The sequence below is a fragment of the Ambystoma mexicanum genome, chromosome 2q (assembly GCF_040938575.1).
Source record: "Ambystoma mexicanum isolate Mex_15411 chromosome 2q, UKY_AmexF1_1, whole genome shotgun sequence".
Classification (NCBI taxonomy): domain Eukaryota; kingdom Metazoa; phylum Chordata; class Amphibia; order Caudata; family Ambystomatidae; genus Ambystoma; species Ambystoma mexicanum.
In genome coordinates, this window is record NC_090924.1 from 92567052 (window position 1) to 92589584 (window position 22533).

The 22533-nt window shown below is 43.5% G+C and overlaps 1 protein-coding gene and 1 long non-coding RNA gene across 4 annotated transcripts in view; both read right to left on the bottom strand.

The window, feature by feature from the left end:
- The window catches only part of TEDC2 (tubulin epsilon and delta complex 2), a 202938-nt gene that overhangs the window by 62981 nt on the left and 117424 nt on the right, over positions 1-22533 (bottom strand). For all 3 annotated transcript variants that reach the window (XM_069646927.1, XM_069646928.1, XM_069646926.1), the window contains one exon: positions 5843-6446. In XM_069646927.1, the coding sequence (XP_069503028.1) occupies positions 5843-6446 (604 nt within the window). The remainder of the gene's footprint in view (positions 1-5842; positions 6447-22533) is intronic.
- Positions 16533-17164, bottom strand: LOC138568921 (uncharacterized). The gene is made up of 2 exons (XR_011302999.1): positions 17026-17164; positions 16533-16643 (listed from the first exon to the last, which is right to left on the bottom strand). It is a non-coding gene; the product is annotated as an uncharacterized lncRNA (long non-coding RNA).

The following is a 22533-nucleotide window of genomic DNA, read 5'->3' on the forward strand; positions in this document are numbered from 1 at the left end:
CCTCAGCTCCAAAAGGTTGATTTGTAGTTTGGACTCCGATGGAGACCAGCAACCGCTGATTGTCAGATCGTTGGTGTGGGTTCCCCAGCCCGTGATTGAGGCCTCTGTCACTACTGTTATCTCCGGCCATGGTTGCCAAAAAGGTTCTCCCTTGAGGACATTTTCCTTGCAAGCCCACCATAGAAGATCTTCAGCCACTTTGGCCGGGACTTGCAGAAGATCTGACATCTCCCCCGAAAGTCCTGAGGGCCCATTGAAGGGATCTCATCCTCAATCTGGCCTCTGGCACCAGAAAAATGCAGGATGCCATGAGGTCTAGCAACCATAGAAAATAAAATGCAGGCAGATGTTGGGCATTTTGAAACTTTGTTACCATCTGCAGAATGTGGCGAGCTCTCTCTTCTGGAGGCGAGGCGTTGCCTGAGGAAGTATCCAGGATTGCTCCGATGAATTGGAGTCTTTGGCTTGGAATCATTTGTGACTTCTTGTAATTGAGGGAGAAGCCCAGTCTGTGTAAGGTGAACTTGCCCTGATTAGCCAATCGTCCAGGTAAGGCTAGACGTGAATCCCCCCTCTCCGGAGACTCGCTGCCACTACTGCCATCAGCTTGGCAAAAACCTTTGGGGCGGAGGTCAGCCCAAACGGCAGAACCTGAAACTGATAGTGAGAACTGCCAACCGCGAACCTCAGGTACTTTCTGTGCTTGAGATGGATTTGCACATGAATGTAAGCATCCTGAAGGTCCAATGAAACCAGCCAGTCCTGAAGCTGAAGAGCCTGAAGGATCAGAGAAAGGGTCACCATCTTGAACTTGTCCTTCCTGAGGAATTTGTTCAAATTTCTTAAGTCCAAAATGGGTCTCAATCCTCCGTCCTTTTTGGGGATGAGAAAATAAGGGGAGTACCAACCCTTGTTCCTTTCCGCTACAGGTACATGTTCTATTGCACCTTTCTGTAGCAGGGTTGAAATCTCCTGCACAAGGAGCGAGTCTGGAATTTTGACAGAGTTGGCTCCCGCTAGATGATCTTGAGGTCTTTGATGAAAAGGAAGGCAGCAATCATGGGTCACTATCTCTAGCGCCCAGGCATCTGATGTAGGCATCTGGTATAATGCCCCGCCATTCGTTCAGATACAGAGTGATTCTGCCTCCCACTGGGGTCTTGTGGGTGAAAACCTCAAAGTGGCTTTGCAGCAGCTGCAGCAGTGGCTGAGGAAGTAGTAGCCGCTGCTGGGGCTGATCTAGCACCTTTCCACCACGAAAGAGTTTTCTCTGTTGGCCTCTTTGACTGGCCTGATCCCTCCCTCTACCAAAAGAGGAGTAGAAACGAAAAGGACGACTCCTGCAGGAAGATGATTCTGCGTACAAGTGTTGTTGAGGCTGTCTTATAGCTGCGCCGAGTGATTTTGCTGCCACTTTCGAGGTCTGCAGCTTTTCCAAGCTCTCGCCCGCCTTGCTTGCGAACAACCTCAAGCCGTCAAAGGGCATATTGAGTAATCTGGAATGCAAATCAGGTGCAAAGCCAGATTTTCTCAGCCATGCAAATCTGCGTAGGACTGTGCTAGATGCCATGGATCTGCTTACACTATCAGCAGTGTCCAGTCCTGAATGGAGGCAATCCTCCATAGCCTCTTTCCCATCTTTCACTATCTCCAGGAAACCATCCCGTTCCTCACCCTCCGGGATGTCATACAGTCCCACAGACTGTAAATCTTGCCAAAGTGCAAGTTACATTAGTCGATTTAAGGGCCATGCTGCCCGAAGAAAAGACTTTCCAGGCCCAAGCATGAACTTTCTTATCATCCCTATCTGGTGGTATAGAAGGGTAAACTGACTGCCTAGTGGAGGTTGCAGCTTGTACCACTACATTTTCAGGAGAGGGATGTTTAGATAGATATTCAGGATCTGAAGAAGATGGTCTGTACTTTGCCACAGATTTTTTAGTTACTGCCAAACCCGAATCAGGGGTATCCCATGTCATCACCCTTTTTTGCAGTGCCTTATGGAGGACAGGATCTTTTTGAGGTCCTTCAGTCAGGATATCAATCATATCATCCTGCTCGAAACTTGGGGAAGCTGCTTTGCAACCAATGAAATCAATGACCCTTCCCATGAGGTTCCTATACCCAGGATCTGCATGATCTGCAAGGTCTGGTTTCCCAATTTCCACTTCAGGGAAAGTGTCTAGGCCATTGGTATTTTGAAGACAATCATAAAGATCTGTAATTTTGGTACTCTGGTCTACTAACTCCTCAGGAACCTCTCTGGCTCCAAAACTAGCCCCAGCTGAAGTTGTAGCCTCTTCAGAGGACTGCTCTTCAAAAATGGATGTCATAGATCTGAAAAGTTTCTGCCTGGGTTGAGGCTGGAAAACCTTTCCTGGTAAAGGGGTTGGCCCGACTTAGGCTTGGACAATGGCGTCGACTTTTGCATCGGTATTAAGGAATGCTTCAATAAAGGCATCAAAGGCGTTGATGGTATGGACGCTGGCTTTGACGTCTTCGAAAGAGGCTTCAATGCCGTCGAAGTAGGCTTTGACGCGGTCGAAGGTACCAACACCATTTTTAGTGGCGGCTTCAACGCGATCGTCGTGGACTGTGTCGAGTCGGATTTCGACTTCGACGTCAACGTTGATTCCACTACCCCCGATTTATGCTCCGGTGACTTTGCCTTTACATGAGGTGTCTGAGAACGTTCCCCTGTTGACACCCTCGACTGTTTGTCGGATCTCGCATGCCTAGTCTTGATCTCCCTCTGTCACATTTGGAGTGGGCAGGGGCATGATCTCCACGCGGCTTTTTTGAGGGAGTCTGGTCCGCTTTCTCAAAGATTTTAAGCATCAAAGCCCTAAAGACCTCCCATTTTTCTGGGGAATCATGCTTGGAAGGATATGTCACCCTTCTCTCAGAAGAGGACGAAGACCTGTGGCGTTGCTTTTTCACCTCTTGGATGAAGATGAGGAGGATTTCCTCGAGCGACTCTTGGACCTGGACCTTCTCGACTCATGTCGAGATTTTCCTGAATCTTTTTGTCTTTTCAAAGACCTATAAGATTCCTCCCCCACTGTCAGCTTCCCTTTCTGTTGCCTAAGAGCCTTATTGGACATGGCCTGACAGGAACCACATTCTTCAACCCAATGGGTAGGGCTGAGACACCAAAGGCAAATCCGCTGGGTGTCGGTAATTAAAAATTTTCCTACCACACTTCAGACATTTTTTGAAACCCGTCTTGGGTGTGGTTGGAGTAGATGACTAGGACATAGTCAAGAATAAACCTGATGCGACACGAAGCAGTGCTCAGAAAAACGGAACCAAGGTAACAGGCGCTGCTCGAGCCCTTTGTACAGTGGATGACGTCGACGCCTGACGGCCGCCCTCGAGGGACTACGACTCTGTGCCCTCGAACACAGCACCCTCTGGAGAAAATTCTTTTCCGAAGCAACAGAGCTGGGAGACAAGAAATCTAAGATGAGGAATACGTGGGAGGACAGAATCCATTCAAATCTACAGTTACTCCCAATCCCATTTTGTGCATGAACAGGTTTTTGCAAAACTGTGGCAAAAGGTAGAATTTGAGCAACACCAACATTAGATGGCTGGAAGGTTTTGAATCAATCATAGTCACTGGCACAGATCTGGTCAATCGTCCTGACCAAAGTTTTTCAGCCTGCCACGCCATTTCAGAAGGGGAAAGACTATGTAAATCAGCCTTGGTCGCACATCCCAAAAGAGGCAGTCCAGCCCAAACTGCTGGGTCACATCCCTTCTGCACATGACCACAAGCATCCCCAGACATGTGTTGGCCTCATTGGGTGTCATCACGAGGAGTGGCTTGAGTCTAATTATTTCAGAAATGTTCAGTTCTGCAGAGACTTAAGACAAAAACTAAATGAGTACATTGAACCATATATGTAAATTAGAAAATGTTACTATGGAAAACAATGACACTGTTCTTTTCATGATTATAATTGGGAAAGCTTTTTGAGATCGGTTATACCAGCTTGCTTTATCAAAGCATCCCATACATATAGATATTTTATATAAAAAATTGGTTTCAGCTATTGGAGAAATGATATGTCAAGATCACACAAACGTGGGCCGCAACGTGCTCAAGTTGGCAAGTACAACCAATGAAACAGAAGAACGATGAGATCAGGTGCTATATAAAAACCTTTTTTTTTGTAGTTGCCTTGTTAGCAGCCATAACAGCATGACCCAGGTGGATTTTGTTTTCCTTTAATTACTAGAACGTTCATTGCGATAACCAATTGCACTCCGCCGTCCACCATGCCCCACCAATGCAATAGGAAAATGCAAGAAAAGCAATGGATGTTAAGGACCCTGCTGCCAAGATGATGTAAAAGATGCAGTGGCATTCTGATCTGATTGCCGCTTTCCTGTCGAAAAACTGCTTCATCTGCAAAAGGAGCGTCTATATGTATTAGCAAGGGGAAGCAAGGGTTTCTGGGGAATGGTGCATTCTCTATTGCAATAGTTGATCAATGCTTTCCTCAGTTTAAGGGTAGGTTGTAAGTACTTCTTTTCCCTCAACTTTCCCCATTGCCGATTAAAACCACGCCCTGACGTTTTCAAAACAAACCTTTTGAATTTGTAAAGGCAATGGTTTTGCATCTTTAACAAAAGCTGTTTTTTTAGCTAAATCCACTTGGTTCTTTTGATCTGTAAGGAAAGCAGTGGCCAACTAACGTCCAGGCTCTTCTTCTGCAGTCAGCTCTAAGTGCAGGGATAGCCTACCACCATAGACTTTCAGGGAAGCAAAGGACAGACAGAGAAAGGCGTCACTGTATATTAGCCTGTTTGCAACCTGTGGCTCTCCAGGTGTTTTGGACTACAATTCCCATGACTCCTCAGCATTGACTGCTGGATATGGCTGGTGGGAGTTGTAGTCCAAAACACCTGGAAAGCCAAAGGTTGCAGAACCCTGATGCTGAGGATGCCAGTGAATGAAAAAGAACGTGCCTCTTGAGTGTTTTCCTCTGAATGTCACCTATCGACAGTTTAACAGGATAAGGTGGGCCACGCCCACAAAAGATAGCAGGAAACAAGTAATGAGGTTGAAAGGAGGCAGCAAAACTACTTTTACACCTTGGGTGGTAACATTAACAATGTGCAGCTTTTGGAATCTCTCATGAATTTACAAAGTGGTTCCCAAGAGGTTTAACACAAGGTTACAACCCCTCATAATCAAATGCTTTCCTCATTGGAGAAGGCCACACAATGAGCTGTACGAGGAGACTGGTGCAGGCAACAGAGTGAATTTAGGATGACCTACCCACATACCCACAAAAGAGTGTTAGGGTCTCTCAAGGGCCCATACAGAATGTGCATATGGATGGCAGCTTGGGTGAGGACTCCTGGAAAACGTCTGGCAGGCCAAAGCAGGTAAAACATGCTTAGCTGCGGATGTTAGAGTTTCAAACTTGAACCTTCAGACGTGCCTCCAAATTCACAAATCCAATAAAATATCTACTACAGTTATACCATTTGACAGAAGTGTTGGATCCAATCTACATAAAAAAACAGCATTCGGGTATATGTCAAATGCAGAGCCTCATTGAAACTATCAGGTGTCATGCTGCCATTTAATGAACAGTTGAAAGTTCTTGTTTGGGATTTTTAACCACTGAAATTCCTACAAAATGTCTGCGCAGTTACAAATCAATTAATTGATTTAGATACGATCTCAAGATTACGCCTCACATGCTTGTACAAAGTGTTTATTATGCTGATATGCAATGCCCTTTTACATTACCAAAAGTATAACTGTAAAGGTTTTTACACCTTAACCTACAGAATGAACAGATTATAGCAGAGGAGAACCTACCCCAATTCTTTCGGCGTGAACGACTTTGCCTGGGCAGCGCTCATCATCTGGCTCTCACTTGACACTTGATCCATGTGTCCAGTAACGTCCACCTTCGAATCTGCAGTCAACGGCTCCACGGGTCTACAGTGGAGTAGAGATTCACGGGTGTGCAAACCTGGTGCTTCATTTTGCTGCTGGTCAGTTCGGCCCGTTGACGATAGGACTTTCTGCTGAGAAACTTCTCTTGTCTGACCCTTTCCGTCCCCCTGGGCACTAGAGGAAGAATGCAAAACTGCTGAAAGAGCACCGCGACTTCTCCTTCTTTCAGGATTGGTCCTGTAGGGGGGACGTAGTGTGTATCCGGGGGGCTTTTTGATAGGATTGGGTTTTGTGGTGGATGTCCCTAGAGCAGTTTTTGGCGATTTCTCCTTTGGGACTTTGGCTGGGCACTTGGGTGCATTTGAGACAGAGGGTGGCTTCCTGTCTGGTTCCCAATCTTCTTTCCTCTGGACTCCAGGTACGGGTGTACAGACTGTATTACGTATACGCATGGCTTTCTCCAAAGCTCTGTTCAGGAGTACCAGTTCCTGCTGCTCTTCAGCTGAAGGCATCTTCTCTGTTGCTGAGGGGAGAAAACCAAACTGGGAATAAACCAATCACAGAGCCAACAAACGAAATGTAAACAGTTTTTGAATACTGGTCCTGCACTGAGCACCAATGGTACACTATAATATAACATAAGTCTCATAGAGAAATCTCTTCAGTACATTACCTTTACCTGTACATTATTTCCATTCACATTACCATCAATAATCTGATCATGTTTTTAAGATAGTAAATTAGTCGCATGAATATTATCAATTAAAGCGTTCATTATTTTTATGGTGTGTCCATTCATTAATAGCAAACCATATCTACTTAATTGTTTTCTTATCAATATTTAAACATAATTTCATTGGACACTTCTTGTGATGTGTCCTTTCACAGATAAACCAAATGTACTTAATTGTTTGCATACCAATTTCAATCACTTTTGGACATAATTACATTAATATCTTCATCGATTTTATTCATTTATGTACAATATTTATTTGAAAATAACAGATCATTTGTTATTATTTAATTGTCAACAGCATGGTCAAGCGTTTCACCCACCAGGGCTTTCTCAAGGCAAACAATTCTCATTGATTGAATATATTGCTCCATTGTAATTAAGGACTGAAGATCAATTTATATATTGCAGTTCTGTTAGAATTAAAAATATATGCATGTGTATCCAACATACATGAAGCAGGCCAGCAATAAGGAGAGAAAGTAGAACACGTATGGTTAATGCGTTTGGCCTAAACCCTCGAGTCTACTAACTGTCCATATATAATTTGATTATATGTTTGGCACCTGATCTCATAAAATATGATTTGTTAAATGTAATGGATGTTGAATTCTTTTTTTTCCTAAATGATCACTTTTTCGTATTTTCAAAGTTTCATTATTGCCAGTAATTTGCAATGGACATGTATGGATTATCCATTACTGATCTTTATTTTTAAATAAAATTCATTCTTTAAGTGAATCACCTCCCTTATTAAGTTATTTTTTGTTTGAGTACATAATTGTTACTCCTCCATGAGGCCATTCTACTAGTCGTAAATCACAAATATGAACAATTCAATCTTTTGTATTTTTACAAGTGGCATAGTGGTCTTCTAGTGTACCACAGCCTACTTGTGGTAAATGTTTCCATTTAAGAGTTCCAATATGTTACCTCACTGTGTTTCTCAGGATGTGCCTCATCATGCCGTGCTCGGCATTAACTGACTTAAATTGCCGTTCTGTGTGTTACTGCAGCCACAATTTTGTCTCAATCTTTTTTTAATGACCACTGTGACAAGAATTTTCATTTTCGTCTCTACGCTGGCTCTTACTTTGATACAAAGTATTTTACTTAAATCATGCTCGCACGGGCATACAACTCATAAGATGACAGGGAAATGAAATTAATGAGAACTTGAGGTTGGAGCTGGGTGTGGGCGAAAAGGTTAAGGAGAATAACATTAATATATGCTTATCGGTCCCTAATACAAAACAGAAGAGTCCACAAGTACACATGAAACCTGCTAGATGGAAACATAACAAAAACAGGGAGAAAAACAACAGCAAATGCACAAAAACTAAAAAGGGCAAATGCACACAAAATGAGGTTTGCACTGTGATGAAAATTGAAAGAATTTACTGGGGAACTGGCTCATCCTTGGAGCAGCGGAAGGGTTGGGGACGAAGGGTTGGGGCTGTGGGGACGAGGGGGCAGGGCCGAGGGACAGGGTCCCAGGCCACGCAATACAGTGAACCCAATCCTGACAATTTGCATAAGAGCAAAGCGCATTATGGGAGCATAAGAATGTCCAACATTTTTAATTTAAAACATGTCTTATAGTGATTCAGTAAGAAACCCTTTTGAGCGAATAATGGAAGTTGGGCTCTGCCATTTTGATAGGTCACACTACTCACTGTAAGAAGAAAAAAAAGGTCTGTACATTGCAGGACATATATGCCAGTTTGGACAGCTCTAACAAGTACGTGAGGCTTTGGCTGTTTCTGTATTCAGTTTCCATGTTGAGTCTCCCGAAAGTGCCAGCTTGTTGAAACATGGATTGCTCGCGCATGTGATAACTCGGCTTCAGGATAGACCTCCCTGGGAGTATCCTGTTCTGAAGCAGAGTTATCACATACACAAGAAATCCCGCTTCAACAAGTAGTCTGATTTCAGAAGAATCGGCAGCACTGCAGTCTCTTCTGAAAGTCGCCTGCTGTTGAAGTGCGGGTTGCACGGGCCATGCAATAACACGGCTTCAGAGCAAATCTGTAAGTGTTGTGGGCAAACCCCTGGGTCTGGGGACAGGGCAGCGCTCCGGCAAATTTTGTCTTGCCGGAACACTGCTCTGACTTTTTACAGCCCTTTCCTGCACTGATCGTAGATATATCCTTGCTGAGGCTATGAATTCGACAAAAGGGAAAGTCAAATAAGTAAAAACTGATCTAGAAGAATAAAACTACCAATATGAATATAGATAATTGGGTAGTGAAACACAGGGTGGAGGAGGATAAACTGGAGAAATCGGTGGATGGCTCACAAATTGACACAAACAGGCCTGATAATAACCTTGTTATTGATATTATGCAAACAAATTCTATTGGTGAAACGGCTGATGATGCGTAAAATGCTTGTAACATTGAAGAACAGGGAGAACTGGATATTAAGGTGGCTAAAAGCCCAGTAAGTAAGAAGTCATACACAGAGGAAATATGCCTGCTTTGAAAAACCAAGGATGGCGACATGTATTGAGATAAAAGAAGTCTTTACGGGTCAGGATAGCTGACCATCAAATAGGTTCTATATACTTGCTTGATTCCCTCATTAAGGGTGGTTAAATTTGCAAATATGTATTGGTCGGCAAAAGTAGAATCAAGTTTCCACTATTGGTCTAGAAAAAAACATTGTAAATCTATACTCACGGCTAATTAAATTATGTCATATGCAGCAGATTTAATTCGTATGGGTTATGCCTTGTCGATACAGCAAAATATTTTTACTATGCATTACTTGCGTCTTTAAAGAAAATGATTTTGTTAAAAATACGGGTATTAAGGATAAGGAACAAGTTACTTACCTGTAACTGTTGTTCTCCAGCATGGGTCTGGCATGGATTCACAAGCTCATGAATATTCCCTGGCGTCAGGCTGGGAATCCTCGATAAAGAGAAAAACAGTTTCAGTTTCATTTCTGAACTGTCTTTCTCCTAACAACCAATCACTGGTCTCTGGGTCATACTGCCCCCAGCCAATGACTGCCCTCTACCTAAGCCCCTCCTCTGGCAGCCATCTTCAGATTTGGTAGCAAGTAAAGTGGCAGTAGGACCAAGAGAAGAGCTGCAGGGCGGTAGGTTCCTTCTCCTGCATGGGGGTCTGGCACGGATTCACATGCTCATGAATAAAGAATACATGGCCGTACACACATGCACAACCACGGGAGGTGGCAAAGGCTCAACATAAGCATCTCTTACCTCCTCACCAGGCTCACCTTCAAGCGAACAGGTTGCGCAGCACTGTTTCACCGACTCTGGACTCCTCCCTGGAATCCTTGTCGACGCAGTAGAATCTCGTGGAGGTGGGCGTCGACCTTCACATAGCCGCCCTGTAAATGTCCAGCAGGGGCACACCAGACAGGAACGCTGTAGTTGCAGTGATCGCTCTGGTCGAATGGGCTCTCGGCCAGCCAGGCAACGGTCGTTTTGCCAACTGGTGACAAAGGGTGATGCAGCTGGAGAGCCATCTCGAAATGGAAGCCTTGGAGAGGGCCTTCCCATGGTTCACAGGGCCAAAGTTCATGAAAAGTTGTGAGGTCTTCTGGAAATTCTGTGTGAGGTCCACATAGAACTTCAGCGCTCTAGCCACATCCAGCGAGTGTAAAGTCCTCTCAGACGACGATGAAGGCGTCGTGAAGAATACAGGTAACACCAAGGGCTCGTTTAGATGAAAATACGACAGCACCTTGGGCATGAAAGAGGGATGCGTCCGTAGCACTACCCTCGTCTCGTGGAATGTCAAGTAAGGTGGTTTGCATGAGAGGGCCTGGATCTCTCCCACTCGGCATGCAGAGGTGATGGCCACAAGAAACGCTGTTTTCCACAACAAAACCTTCAGTGGCGCTGAATGCATAGGCTTGAAGGGAGGACCCATGAGCCTAGACAGCACCACATTGAGTTCCCACGCCGGGGCTGGAGCCTTCACCGGCAGGAATGAATGGAACAGTCCTTTGAAAAACTCCTGAACCAGACAGTGTGACCATAGCGACGACCGTCCGGGAGATCTGTTGTAGCGGGAGATAGCCACCAGATGGACCTCGATGGAGGCATGGGCCAGTCCAGCCTTGGCCAACGACAGCAAATACAGCAGTACCTGCGGAGACATGACTCGTAGAGTATCGATCTTCTGTGCACAGCACCAAACGGCGAACCTCTTCCATTTATGTCGATAGCATTTAAGAGTAGATGATGCTCTGGCCTTGGCAAGCACTTCCGCTGGGAGATCGTAGCCCCCAAACTCTAACGCTGCAGGAGCCAGGTCTGCAGGTTCAGCGATCCTGGGTCGTGGTGCAGAATTGCGCCTCTATCCCAGGCGAGAAGCTCCGAGACCACCGGAAGCTTGACTGGAGGGGCCAATGACATGTCAAGAAGGTTCGGGTACCATATCGGCCTCGGCCACGCCGGTGCAACGAGGATCATCCTGCACCGGGACCGCCTGAGTTGATTGACTAGTCGAAGAAGCAATGTTAGCAGAGGGAATGCATACAGAAACAGGCCGTCCCAGGGGAATGAGAATGCGTCCCCCAAACTCACCGCCTGGGGAAACCTGCTGCCGAACCTCTGGCACTTGGTGTTCGTCACCGTCGCAAATAGATCCATCTGGGTATTGCCCCATCTGTGGAACTTGTTCCTGACGAAGCTCCCACTCGTGACAAGAACGCATCTCCCTGCTGAGGGAGTCTGCAACGATGTTCTTCACTCCTGCTAGATGAAACAGGATGAGGAACATCCCCTGGGAGACGGCCCAGTGCCACAGTTCCTGCGCTTCTTTGGAGAGCGCCGGTGGACCTGGTTCCCCCCTGCTTCCTGATGTAGAACATCGTGGTGGTGTTGTTCGTGAAGACCCGCACCACCTTGCCCATGAGGGACGGAAGGTTAGACTTGAGGGCCCAAAACACTGCCCGCAGCTCCAACACGTTGATGTGCAACGTCGTCTCCTCCGGTAGCCACAGGCCTCTTGCGTGAAGACCTCCTGTGTGCGCTCCCCATCCTTCCAGGGAGGTGTCCGTCATGACCGTCTCTTGGTGAGGTGGGGTCTGGAAATCTGCACCTGCAGACAGGTGAGCGCAAACTCCCCACCACCGTATCGCTCAACGGTAACTCTCGTCGAGTGAGATCTTGTCCTCAAAGCTTCCCGACACTTGTATCCAACGGGCGTCGAGGAACTCCTGTAGTGGACGCATCCATAGCCTACACAGCCGAATGAGGTATATGCATGACAACATCATGCCGAGCATGGACTTGATGGGGCTCATGCTTGTGATCTGCAGGGCCTTGTACCTTGCCCAAAATGGCTGGCATCCTCTCCTCCGACAGAGACGCCAGGCACGACACTGTTCCCAGAAACAGCGTGTCCTGCGACGGAGTCAAGTAGGACTTGACATAATTCACCCCAGCTCTGTCAGAAGGCGGACGGTCCTCGTTGTGTGGTCGACGGCGATGTCCTTTGAGCTGACCCGAATGAGCCAGTCGTCCAAGTAAGGGTAAACGTGGATCCCTTGTAGATGCAGCTGTGCCGCCACCAGTGCCAGGCACTTGGTGAAAACCCTTGGTGGCGACTTCAATCCAAAGGGAAGGGCCTTGAATTGGTACTGCTGCCCTTGAACCACAAAGCGCAGTAACTTGTGATGCCCCTTGTGAATGGGGATGTGGAAGAAAGCATCCTCCAAATCCAGCGATGACAGAAAGTTCCTTTCTTTCCAAGCGCATGCTGAAGAGTCACCATCCAGAACTTTTGGGACTTGATGTATTTGTTCAGACGACGGAGGTCTAGGATGGGCCTCCAGCCGCCGGTCTTCTTTTTTACGAGGAAGTAACGAGAGTACACTCGGAGCCCCGAAGCCTCTGGGACGAGCTCTATCTCGCCCTTCTTCAGCATGGCCCACACCTCCTGCAGCAGCTGAGGAATGTGGTTTCTTGCCGGGCCACCGGTGGTATGGGGGACATTTCAGTTGAAATTCCAGGGTGTGTCCATGGGCGAGATCATTCAGCACACAGCGGTCGGTGGAGATGGTCTTCCACACGCCGATGAAATTCACCAGCCGGCCTCCCACCGGGGTGCACGGGGTGGGGGCCCGACGCCACAGCCGCTTCAATCCTGCTTGGGCGTCGAAGGGCCGCCTTGGGGACCCTGGCGATGACAACGTCCTCCTCCGGAGGCCTTGGAACGGCCCCTGTTCTCCTGGCCCGAAGTGTGGGAGGGTTGACGGTGAGATGAGGCACCTCCACTGAAACCTTTGGAGGATCCTGGGGATTTGCCACCTGAGGTCTGAAAGGACGGCCGTCGCTGCTGAAGCGTGCCCAAGGTACGAGCCGTCTCTGTGTCCATCTTGATGGCCTGAAGAGACTCATCCACGGCCTTCCCGAACAAATTGTCCCTGTCGAAGGGCATGTCCAACACCCTCAACTGAACGTCTGGATGAAAACTGGTGGCCTTCAGCCAGCCCCATTGACAAAGGCAAATGCAGCTTCCCATTCGGCGGAACCCTGTGTCGGCGATGTCCGTGGCCACTGGCCACTCCATGAGCTGCTGATGCCGATCCTACAGCATGCGGGGCACCATCTCCTGACAAAACACACAGTCCTCCTCCACGTGCATTGGGTCTGGGTACAGGCAGTAGAGGCACTTGGAATACTTGTCGTCCGAGAAGACATTCCGCAAGCTGCAGTCAGAACAAATCTTGAAAAGGGGAGCCGAATCCTTCTTCTCCTCCGACACATCCACGTGGCGTAGGCCTTGAAGAAACTTCTGGAATCCTCCATGAAGAAACGCGACGAGGGGCGCTGAACAATCCAAAATACGTGTCCGCGTTAATTGAAAGGTAGATCGAAGGAGCGCGAAGCTCGACTGACCGAAAAAATTGAGTCAACTATTTGAAAAAGTGCAAAACGAAGTAAAAACTCGAGAGCTAAGCACGAGGACTCCCAACACACGAACGTGCAGTAAAAATCTAAAGATGGCTGCCAGAGGAGGTGCTTAGGTAGAGGGCAGTCATTGGCTGGGGGCAGTATGACCCAGAGACCAGTTATTGGTTGTTAGGAGACACAGTTCAGAAATGAAACTGAAACAGATTTTTTTCTTTACCGAGGATTCCCAGCTTGACGACGGGGAATATTCATGAGCATGTGTATTCATGCCAGACCCCATGCTGGAGAATTGGGATTGACTTCTGGGAACACTACAGTCATCTTTAGCAAAAAGACCCTAATATCAGACATGCTCAATTAGTCATAAAATCCTGCAATACAAGTGGGCCTCGATATTTGCTATGCAGTAGTGGGTTCAAAGCTTTAAGGAATAGTGATTTTGTTTATGCCAAGAAAGTTTGCTTTCATCCAACATACTCATGATGGATATACCTTTTTCTCTCGATGTGCTATTGAAGGTAATTTGGACCGATCCTCTGGTGGGCACTTAAGAGGAATATCATGTCAATTCCATGCTAGTGAAGTGCAAGTAAACAAATGTTCCTTATGCTATGGCTGTCCTGGCACTGGGACCCACTGAAAACGGATTGCTGCAATATGTCTATGACCCTCAGGGGGAAAAGCACACAATGGAACATATCAATGAAATAATCCACATCAAAGTGCATGAATTGATTAATATGACAACCATTGTGGGTGGAGATTTGAATGCCCATTGTGAAGAGCCATACGATAAGGTGTTGAAGAATGTTATTCCCAATATTATCCCAGAGGCCATATTGAAATGTTCAGACAGAAATAAACAAGGGTCCAAGTGGGCGAAGGGTATAGAGTTTAAAACCTGTATTTTTACCAAAAACATCAAAAAAGATTTAGAGAGACTGCTCTGAGCGGTCTTTTGAAATCGAACGTTCAAGTCCCTGCCGCACACCAGTCTAAATCAGAAGAGGATTTGTGGGAGTCCCAGGTAGGGGTGGGGGGGGAGGAAGGTGGGGTAGCAAGGATCAAAGTGAGATTCGGGGGGTTACACCAGTCAATTTATAAGAAAACACACCAGCGCGGAAGGGGTAGAGGGTGCAGGCAGGTGGCACTGCTTGCCTGGGTGGTGGGGGTTGTGCAACCGCTCTGTTCTGTGCCATTTCTGCTTTTTGAGCGCATACAAAATTGCCCGAAATAAATCTGTTCTTTAAGTGGAAATATCACATAGAACCAGGTGAAGTACACGTCTAACCAGATGTTTTGTATGCTAATTGGTAGAACTAAGGTGGACATCATGGGTAATCATCCTGGGGGAAACTAGGGGATAAAACTGCTAACCTGGATTATTTCTTTGTTGAAGTTAAAGATTATAGAAGAATGTATATGGTGCAGAAATGTTACCTTACTTTGCTGACATCCCTGGGAAACGGGAAAGGGTGTTCTGGCAGGCGGTGCTTTTCCTTCCTCAATTTTTTTGCAGAACCCCCTGTACCTTACAAGCTGGGTCTCTTATCCCTTTCTGCTATGCTGATGTGAAAATCTTACCATTTTTGGGGAAGTGTTTATTAAGGGAGATAGGGTCATTGTTTGAATGGAGAAATGAAAACTTGATAATGAATGCAGAAGCTCTTAATGGAAGTTATGGCAAGAGGGCTGGATTGCCACAACCACATTTGATGAATATAGGAAATATAAACTTTTTCACCAACTTATTACGGATAACCCTTAAAACTATTCACTCATATCTTAGAAAATGTCCTAATGCACGGCTGCAAACTTAATTTGTAATAACGGAGAATCGAAAAAATCAATGCCAATATAGAATAGGCTAAGGAACAACAATACGTTTAATGAGAAAGTTTATATGATACATATGTACTGTCTTGACCTCAGCAATATTTATTCAAATTCCCTTCTGAAGTCTTTAAAAGGCTATGGGCCTCATAACAGGTTTGGAGGCATTACGGCAGTAAATCCACTGGAATACCGCCAACAGGAATGACTGTTACCGCCACTTGGTCCAGCGGATCTACTGCCGGATTACAGGTGGTGGTAGGTGGTGCAAGTCCACATTTTATTTAGGACTCTGTGGAAATGTTGGCGGAATTAAAGCTGGCAGTAATTCGGCTGATTTTGCTGACTTTTTGGGCGGCTAGTCAGCAGATTTACCTCCAACCTTTTGCTTTAGGAAAATCTGCCACCTCACTGCCAAACCTATAGTATGTTGATACAGTAACAAAATTGCTGTCACGTTACCGCCATTTTTTACTGCACCACCATATTTGTTGTTAGGCTCTATATTCATTATTAAGATTCAATCAATTGCCATGTTTGTCTGTGCTTGGTTCGCCTAATGGCTGGACTATGGAATATCAGAATTGTCGTTTATGCAAAGAGATTGATCAACCGGAAACAATAAGACACCCTTTAATGCAATGTATAGATTTAATACCTCAAGAGACTGCTGAACTTCAGCAAATGTGTACACAGTTATACCATGTGTACTGATGAATTCTGTATTAGAGGTTTAACAGGCAAGCAAGTATCACTTGCTTTAGCATTAATGATGTTTTGAATATTAATTGAGGAAAAGTAAAATATTTTGTAAATGGGTACTCTAAAATGTGAAGTATTACAATTCTATGTCAAGACCGGAGGCTCCCATTATGCTTCTCTTTCTTTTATTTAAATATTTAAAGAAAGGCTCAGCAGCAAGATATTTTTGTGTACCAAGTGTTATATGATTTTGAAAAATTGTGGCTTTGAAAAACCTTGCTCCACCAGGGCGACTCCTTACAATCCCGATAATTATACGTGCAAGATTTAAAGTTTCAAAATCCGGTCAATGAAGTCGCAGGTCAACTGTATAAGGACGGTAAAAAGCCTAACCGTCCCATACGTTGAAGAAATTAATTAATGAAAATACAGGACTCTGCGCCAACAACTCAAGTTGAGTTAAATCTTAGATTATGCTTTATTGATCATCCATGACCATTGAGCCCATAATTGATAACATGTTTCGGCTCCACTGAGCCTTTTTCAAATCCGGGCTACCCATAATTGTAATATAGGACATACAATATATCATAGTCAAAAAACAATTTGTATGAACGACATCATAAAGTATAACATAATACCAGTTTTCAAATATCGTGACCACAAAATATGCATAATAACATGAAAGAAATTAGACAGAAAAACAAGGATGGGCAAAAGGGAAGGGTTCATGGGTGTAGAAAAATAGGCAAACATATCATAATACATTGTTATGTTTGAGTAAACAGAAAAAGAGCACAAAAAACAGAAACAAAAACACAAACAAAAAGAAAAAAGAACCCATTAGTAATCATTATTCTTCAATTCATTGAATAATATAACCAAATTCTGCAATGGTCCCTTGAGACAAACTGACAACTTGGTGGATGTCCTTACCCGAAATTTGATGTAACCAGTTCTTATGACTATTTGTCCATGTAGTAGTAACGGGGTACAATCCCCAATATCAATCTAAACAAAAAATGTAAGTAGCGAAGGTAAATAAAACTGATTGTCCAATTTAGAATATACATTAATTGTGTATATCAAGGTTGCCTATGGCAACTAGGCATTTTCATGAGAATAAATCCCGCCCTTCACCAAATGGGCAAAACAACTCTTCTTAATGGTCACAGGCCATTTCTGCCTTATTCAAAACAATTCATTATAAGTTCCGTAGTGAAGACAATTGTAATTAACCATCATTACGTGAAATGATGACGCATTTCAAATATAGAACACGTATTTCAAGTACGGAAAGCACAACATATAACTTATTTCGTTGCTACTCATCAAGTACCATTAAAGCTAAATCTCATTGAAAAGTAAACCATGAGATAAGCGGTCCTCTCTTACCAGTTCCTGGAACACAAACAGTCACACGCGTCGGCAGGTAAGCCGAACGCTTACCAGGTATGCCTTCTTATACTAGGCGTCATCACTGTGCGCGGTTACCACGGCGACGCAAGGACAAGCGTCGTCATTGAAAACCGCATTCTATCCCCCAGCATTCTACAAATTACATATGCTATATAATTCAAAATATTTGAATAAAGCCTGAAAGACTAACAAAGCATGTATACGCTTCTCCTGACCCAATTTATATTTGTTGAATACTTAAATGGTTACTATCACAGTAATGTATAATCACGGGCACTAATGCATCTAACTACAAAAGGTTGGTGAGCATTACACGCAACATTCAAATAACATACTGAGCTACCAATTATGATGGGGTATCCCTTTAACAACACCCTGAAATACATGTAACCTCCTAATAAACAATGAGCCGTATTCTAAATCAAGTATAACAATGAAAATTATTCGAGCTTGAGAAGCCAGATTGCAATGTACTACATCTCACAAGAATGAAACCATTTCATTATCTGTATTAAGTCCTGTATTTGTCGAATTAAAGTAACAAATTGCTCTTGCTTCCGCTTGTCGTAACGCCTTCACTCTGTCACCACCTCTTTTGTTCAAGGAAACTTGTTTAAGACCAATGAATCTAATTTCCGATTTGAGATGTAGCTGATGTGTTTTTTGCCAATGTTCAGCTAACGGAAGTGATGGGTCTTGACTGCCAATTTTGGCTAGATGTTCACGGATACGGATTCTCAACTGTCTCTTGGTGCTACCAATATATAGTTTGTGGCAGACACAGATGATGCCATATACTACAAAAGTTGTTTTGCAATTAATTCCTTGTTTAATGATCCAACATTTTCCATTTTTATCTTCGAATTCCGTTGTTCTTTGGTATGCATATTTACATTGTGGACAGACTCCACATTTCCTGAAACCAGAATCTTTCTTGTGTAACCATGTACCTTGAGTAGTGCTCTCAATGTCCGGTAATAACGATGGACTAAGGATAGATTTAAGTGTATTTGCTCTTCTGAAGGTAATGCGTGGATGATCACTCACAAACTCACCAATATGACTGTCCAATTTAAGTAGGTACCAATGTTTGTTCAAAATTTTTCGTAATCTCTGGTGGTCTGAACAATATTGAGTGATAAAGCTAATCGGCATGTTAGCTTCCAAATTATTCCCTTGTCTCGGTCTCAAAGTATCCTGCTGCTGCATCAATTTGGTTCTCTTATATGCTTTACTTATGTCTTTTTGGGCATATCCCCTCCTTCTAAAACGTCGTTGTAATAGATTACATTCCTCTTCAAATTTTAAGTTACTATTACAATTTCGTCTCGCTCGGATATATTCACCCAATGGTATATTGGTGATAGTTGGTCGAAAATGACAACTTTTAGCATGTAATATTGAGTTAACTTCAGTTGGTTTTCTGAATGTAGTTGTTTGTAATACTTGATCTTCCAAATATATTGTCAAGTCCAAAAAATGTATCCGCTGTTTGTTGCATTCTCCAGTAAATTGAATATCAAAACAATTAAGATTTAACTTGTCCACAAATGCGTGAAATTCCTCTATGCTACTATCGACGATGCAAAAAACATCGTCGATGTACCTTGTCCAAAGTTGGATTTTCTCAATGAAAAATGATTCAGTATATATTGCTTTGTCTTCCAACATCCCCATGAAGATATTCGCCAATGCTGGGGCATATTTAGTACCCATAGCTACTCCCTTGGTCTGTTGGTATACCTTGTTGTCAAAGGTAAAGACATTGAGATCAAACGTGAGATGTAACATTTCTTTAATCATGTTCAAATGGTTGTAATACGAGGCTGACTCATGCCTGAAAGTATAGTCAACTGCAATCATGGCCCATTTATGCTGAATAGACGTGTACAGTGCCTTCACATCTAGAGTCGCTAGAAGGAAGGTACTCTGCCAAGTAAAGTTTTTTAGTTTCCGTATAAGGCTGGTGGAATCTTGCAAATATGAATGAAGTGACATAGCCCTTGGTTTGAGTAATAGATCCAGATATTCCGAGATATTCTCTGTGACCCACCCAATCCCACTCATGATCGGGCGGCCCTCTGGTATCCTTTCATAGGGTTTATGTATTTTCGGTAAGAAGTACATTGTTGGAGTTACCGGTTCTTTTATCCATAAATAAGTGCGTTCATCATCCGTTATCAATCCTTTTCTATGCCAATTGAGTATGTGCGCTTCAACTTGCTCCAATGCTGATTTTCGAAAATCATCTGTTCTTAATTCATAGCACCCAGGGGTATTTAAATGTCTGGATGCCATTTCCAAATAATCCTCCCGATCCATTAACACAATATTGCCTCCCTTGTCAGCCTCTTTAATTACTGTCCGTGAATCCAATTTAAGCGAAACAAGTGCTTTCCTTTCCGATTTAGTTAAATTGTTCTGAGTAATCCAATTCTTATGTTTTTTACAATTAAGATTATATAGATCTCGTGAAACTGCTTGTTGAAAAGTGTCAATGACGTTGTCAGATGCCAACTGTGGCATGAATTTTGAACGTACTTTAAGTTCCTTTGTGGTAAGGGTATCAGATTTTATCTTGAGTTCATCTAATAAGTGAAATACATGATATTGATCACCTTCGGTCAATGAACGCAATGTATATGTATCTTCAATATCCTGGATCGACTTATCACTGATAAGTATGCTAGCCTCTTCAGGTTGAAAATCACCCGGTGCTTTGGTTGCAAAAAATTTTTTTAACTTCAATTTTCTGGTAAATTTAAATAAATCGATTTGTACGTCCAATGGACTGAAGTTACATGTGGGTGCAAAGGATAAACCCTTGTTAAGAAGAAGTCTTTCCTCTTGAGATATAGTTTTTTTAGACAAATTGAGAACAAGATCATCTGTTATTTGTTGGTACTCATCTCCTTGGAGCTGGCCCTGGTTTGTCTCTTGTTTGCTTGTAAGCTTCCTATGTTGCCGTCGTTTTCTACACCCCCTCCTTCCTCTTCTCCTAGCACAGGTGTCAAAATACCCATAGTTGGTGGTAGCTGAAAACGGACTGTTTTCTGAGTGGAATTACGATTCCCTTTCTTGTATCTTTTGATCTGATTCAAGTATCCTCTTTGTTCAATTGATTTGGAACTAGCATTAGCTTGGTTATCTTGATCTGAGTCTGCATCAGAACTGGCCGATGATGTATTGGGGGTTGAGTTTCTGGACATTGGTTTTGAACTTGAGTCATATTTGGTTTGGAATGTATATACACGATCTTCCCTGTAATCACGTTCATCTCTATAGCTTTTCCGTAATTTCCTTATTTTTACTTCATCTTGATATATTTGCAACAGTTCATACATCTTCTCATAGTTTTTGGCTTTAGTATCCTCATTAGATTTCATCTCAGCAATTTCTTTGCGTATGCCTTCTATACCATCTAAGAATCAGATCAAAAGATACAAGAAAGGGAATCGTAATTCCACTCAGAAAACAGTCCGTTTTCAGCTACCACCAACTATGGGTATTTTGACACCTGTGCTAGGAGAAAAGGAAGGAGGGGGTGTAGAAAACGACGGCAACATAGGAAGCTTACAAGCAAACAAGAGACAAACCAGGGCCAGCTCCAAGGAGATGAGTACCAACAAATAACAGATGATCTTGTTCTCAATTTGTCTAAAAAAACTATATCTCAAGAGGAAAGACTTCTTCTTAACAAGGGTTTATCCTTTGCACCCACATGTAACTTCAGTCCATTGGACGTACAAATCGATTTATTTAAATTTACCAGAAAATTGAAGTTAAAAAAATTTTTTGCAACCAAAGCACCGGGTGATTTTCAACCTGAAGAGGCTAGCATACATATCAGTGATAAGTCGACCCAGGATATTGAAGATACATATACATTGCGTTCATTGACCGAAGGTGATCAATATCATGTATTTCACTTATTAGATGAACTCAAGATAAAATCTGATACCCTTACCACAAAGGAACTTAAAGTACGTTCAAAATTCATGCCACAGTTGGCATCTGACAACGTCATTGACACTTTTCAACAAGCAGTTTCACGAGATCTATATAATCTTAATTGTAAAAAACATAAGAATTGGATTACTCAGAACAATTTAACTAAATCGGAAAGGAAAGCACTTGTTTCGCTTAAATTGGATTCACGGACAGTAATTAAAGAGGCTGACAAGGGAGGCAATATTGTGTTAATGGATCGGGAGGATTATTTGGAAATGGCATCCAGACATTTAAATACCCCTGGGTGCTATGAATTAAGAACGGATGATTTTCGAAAATCAGCATTGGAGCAAGTTGAAGCGCACATACTCAATTGGCATAGAAAAGGATTGATAACGGATGATGAACGCACTTATTTATGGATAAAAGAACCGGTAACTCCAACAATGTACTTCTTACCGAAAATACATAAACCCTATGAAAGGATACCAGAGGGCCGCCCGATCATGAGTGGGATTGGGTGGGTCACAGAGAATATCTCGTAATATCTGGATCTATTACTCAAACCAAGGGCTATGTCACTTCATTCATATTTGCAAGATTCCACCAGCCTTATACGGAAACTAAAAAACTTTACTTGGCAGAGTACCTTCCTTCTAGCGACTCTAGATGTGAAGGCACTGTACACGTCTATTCAGCATAAATGGGCCATGATTGCAGTTGACTATACTTTCAGGCATGAGTCAGCCTCGTATTACAACCATTTGAACATGATTAAAGAAATGTTACATCTCACGTTTGATCTCAATGTCTTTACCTTTGACAACAAGGTATACCAACAGACCAAGGGGGTAGCTATGGGTACTAAATATGCCACAGCATTGGCGAATATCTTCATGGGGATGTTGGAAGACAAAGCAATATATACTGAATCATTTTCCATTGAGAAAATCCAACTTTGGACAAGGTACATCGACGATGTTTTTTGCATCGTCGATAGTAGCATAGAGGAATTTCACGCATTTGTGGACAAGTTAAATCTTAATTGTTTTGATATTCAATTTACTGGAGAAT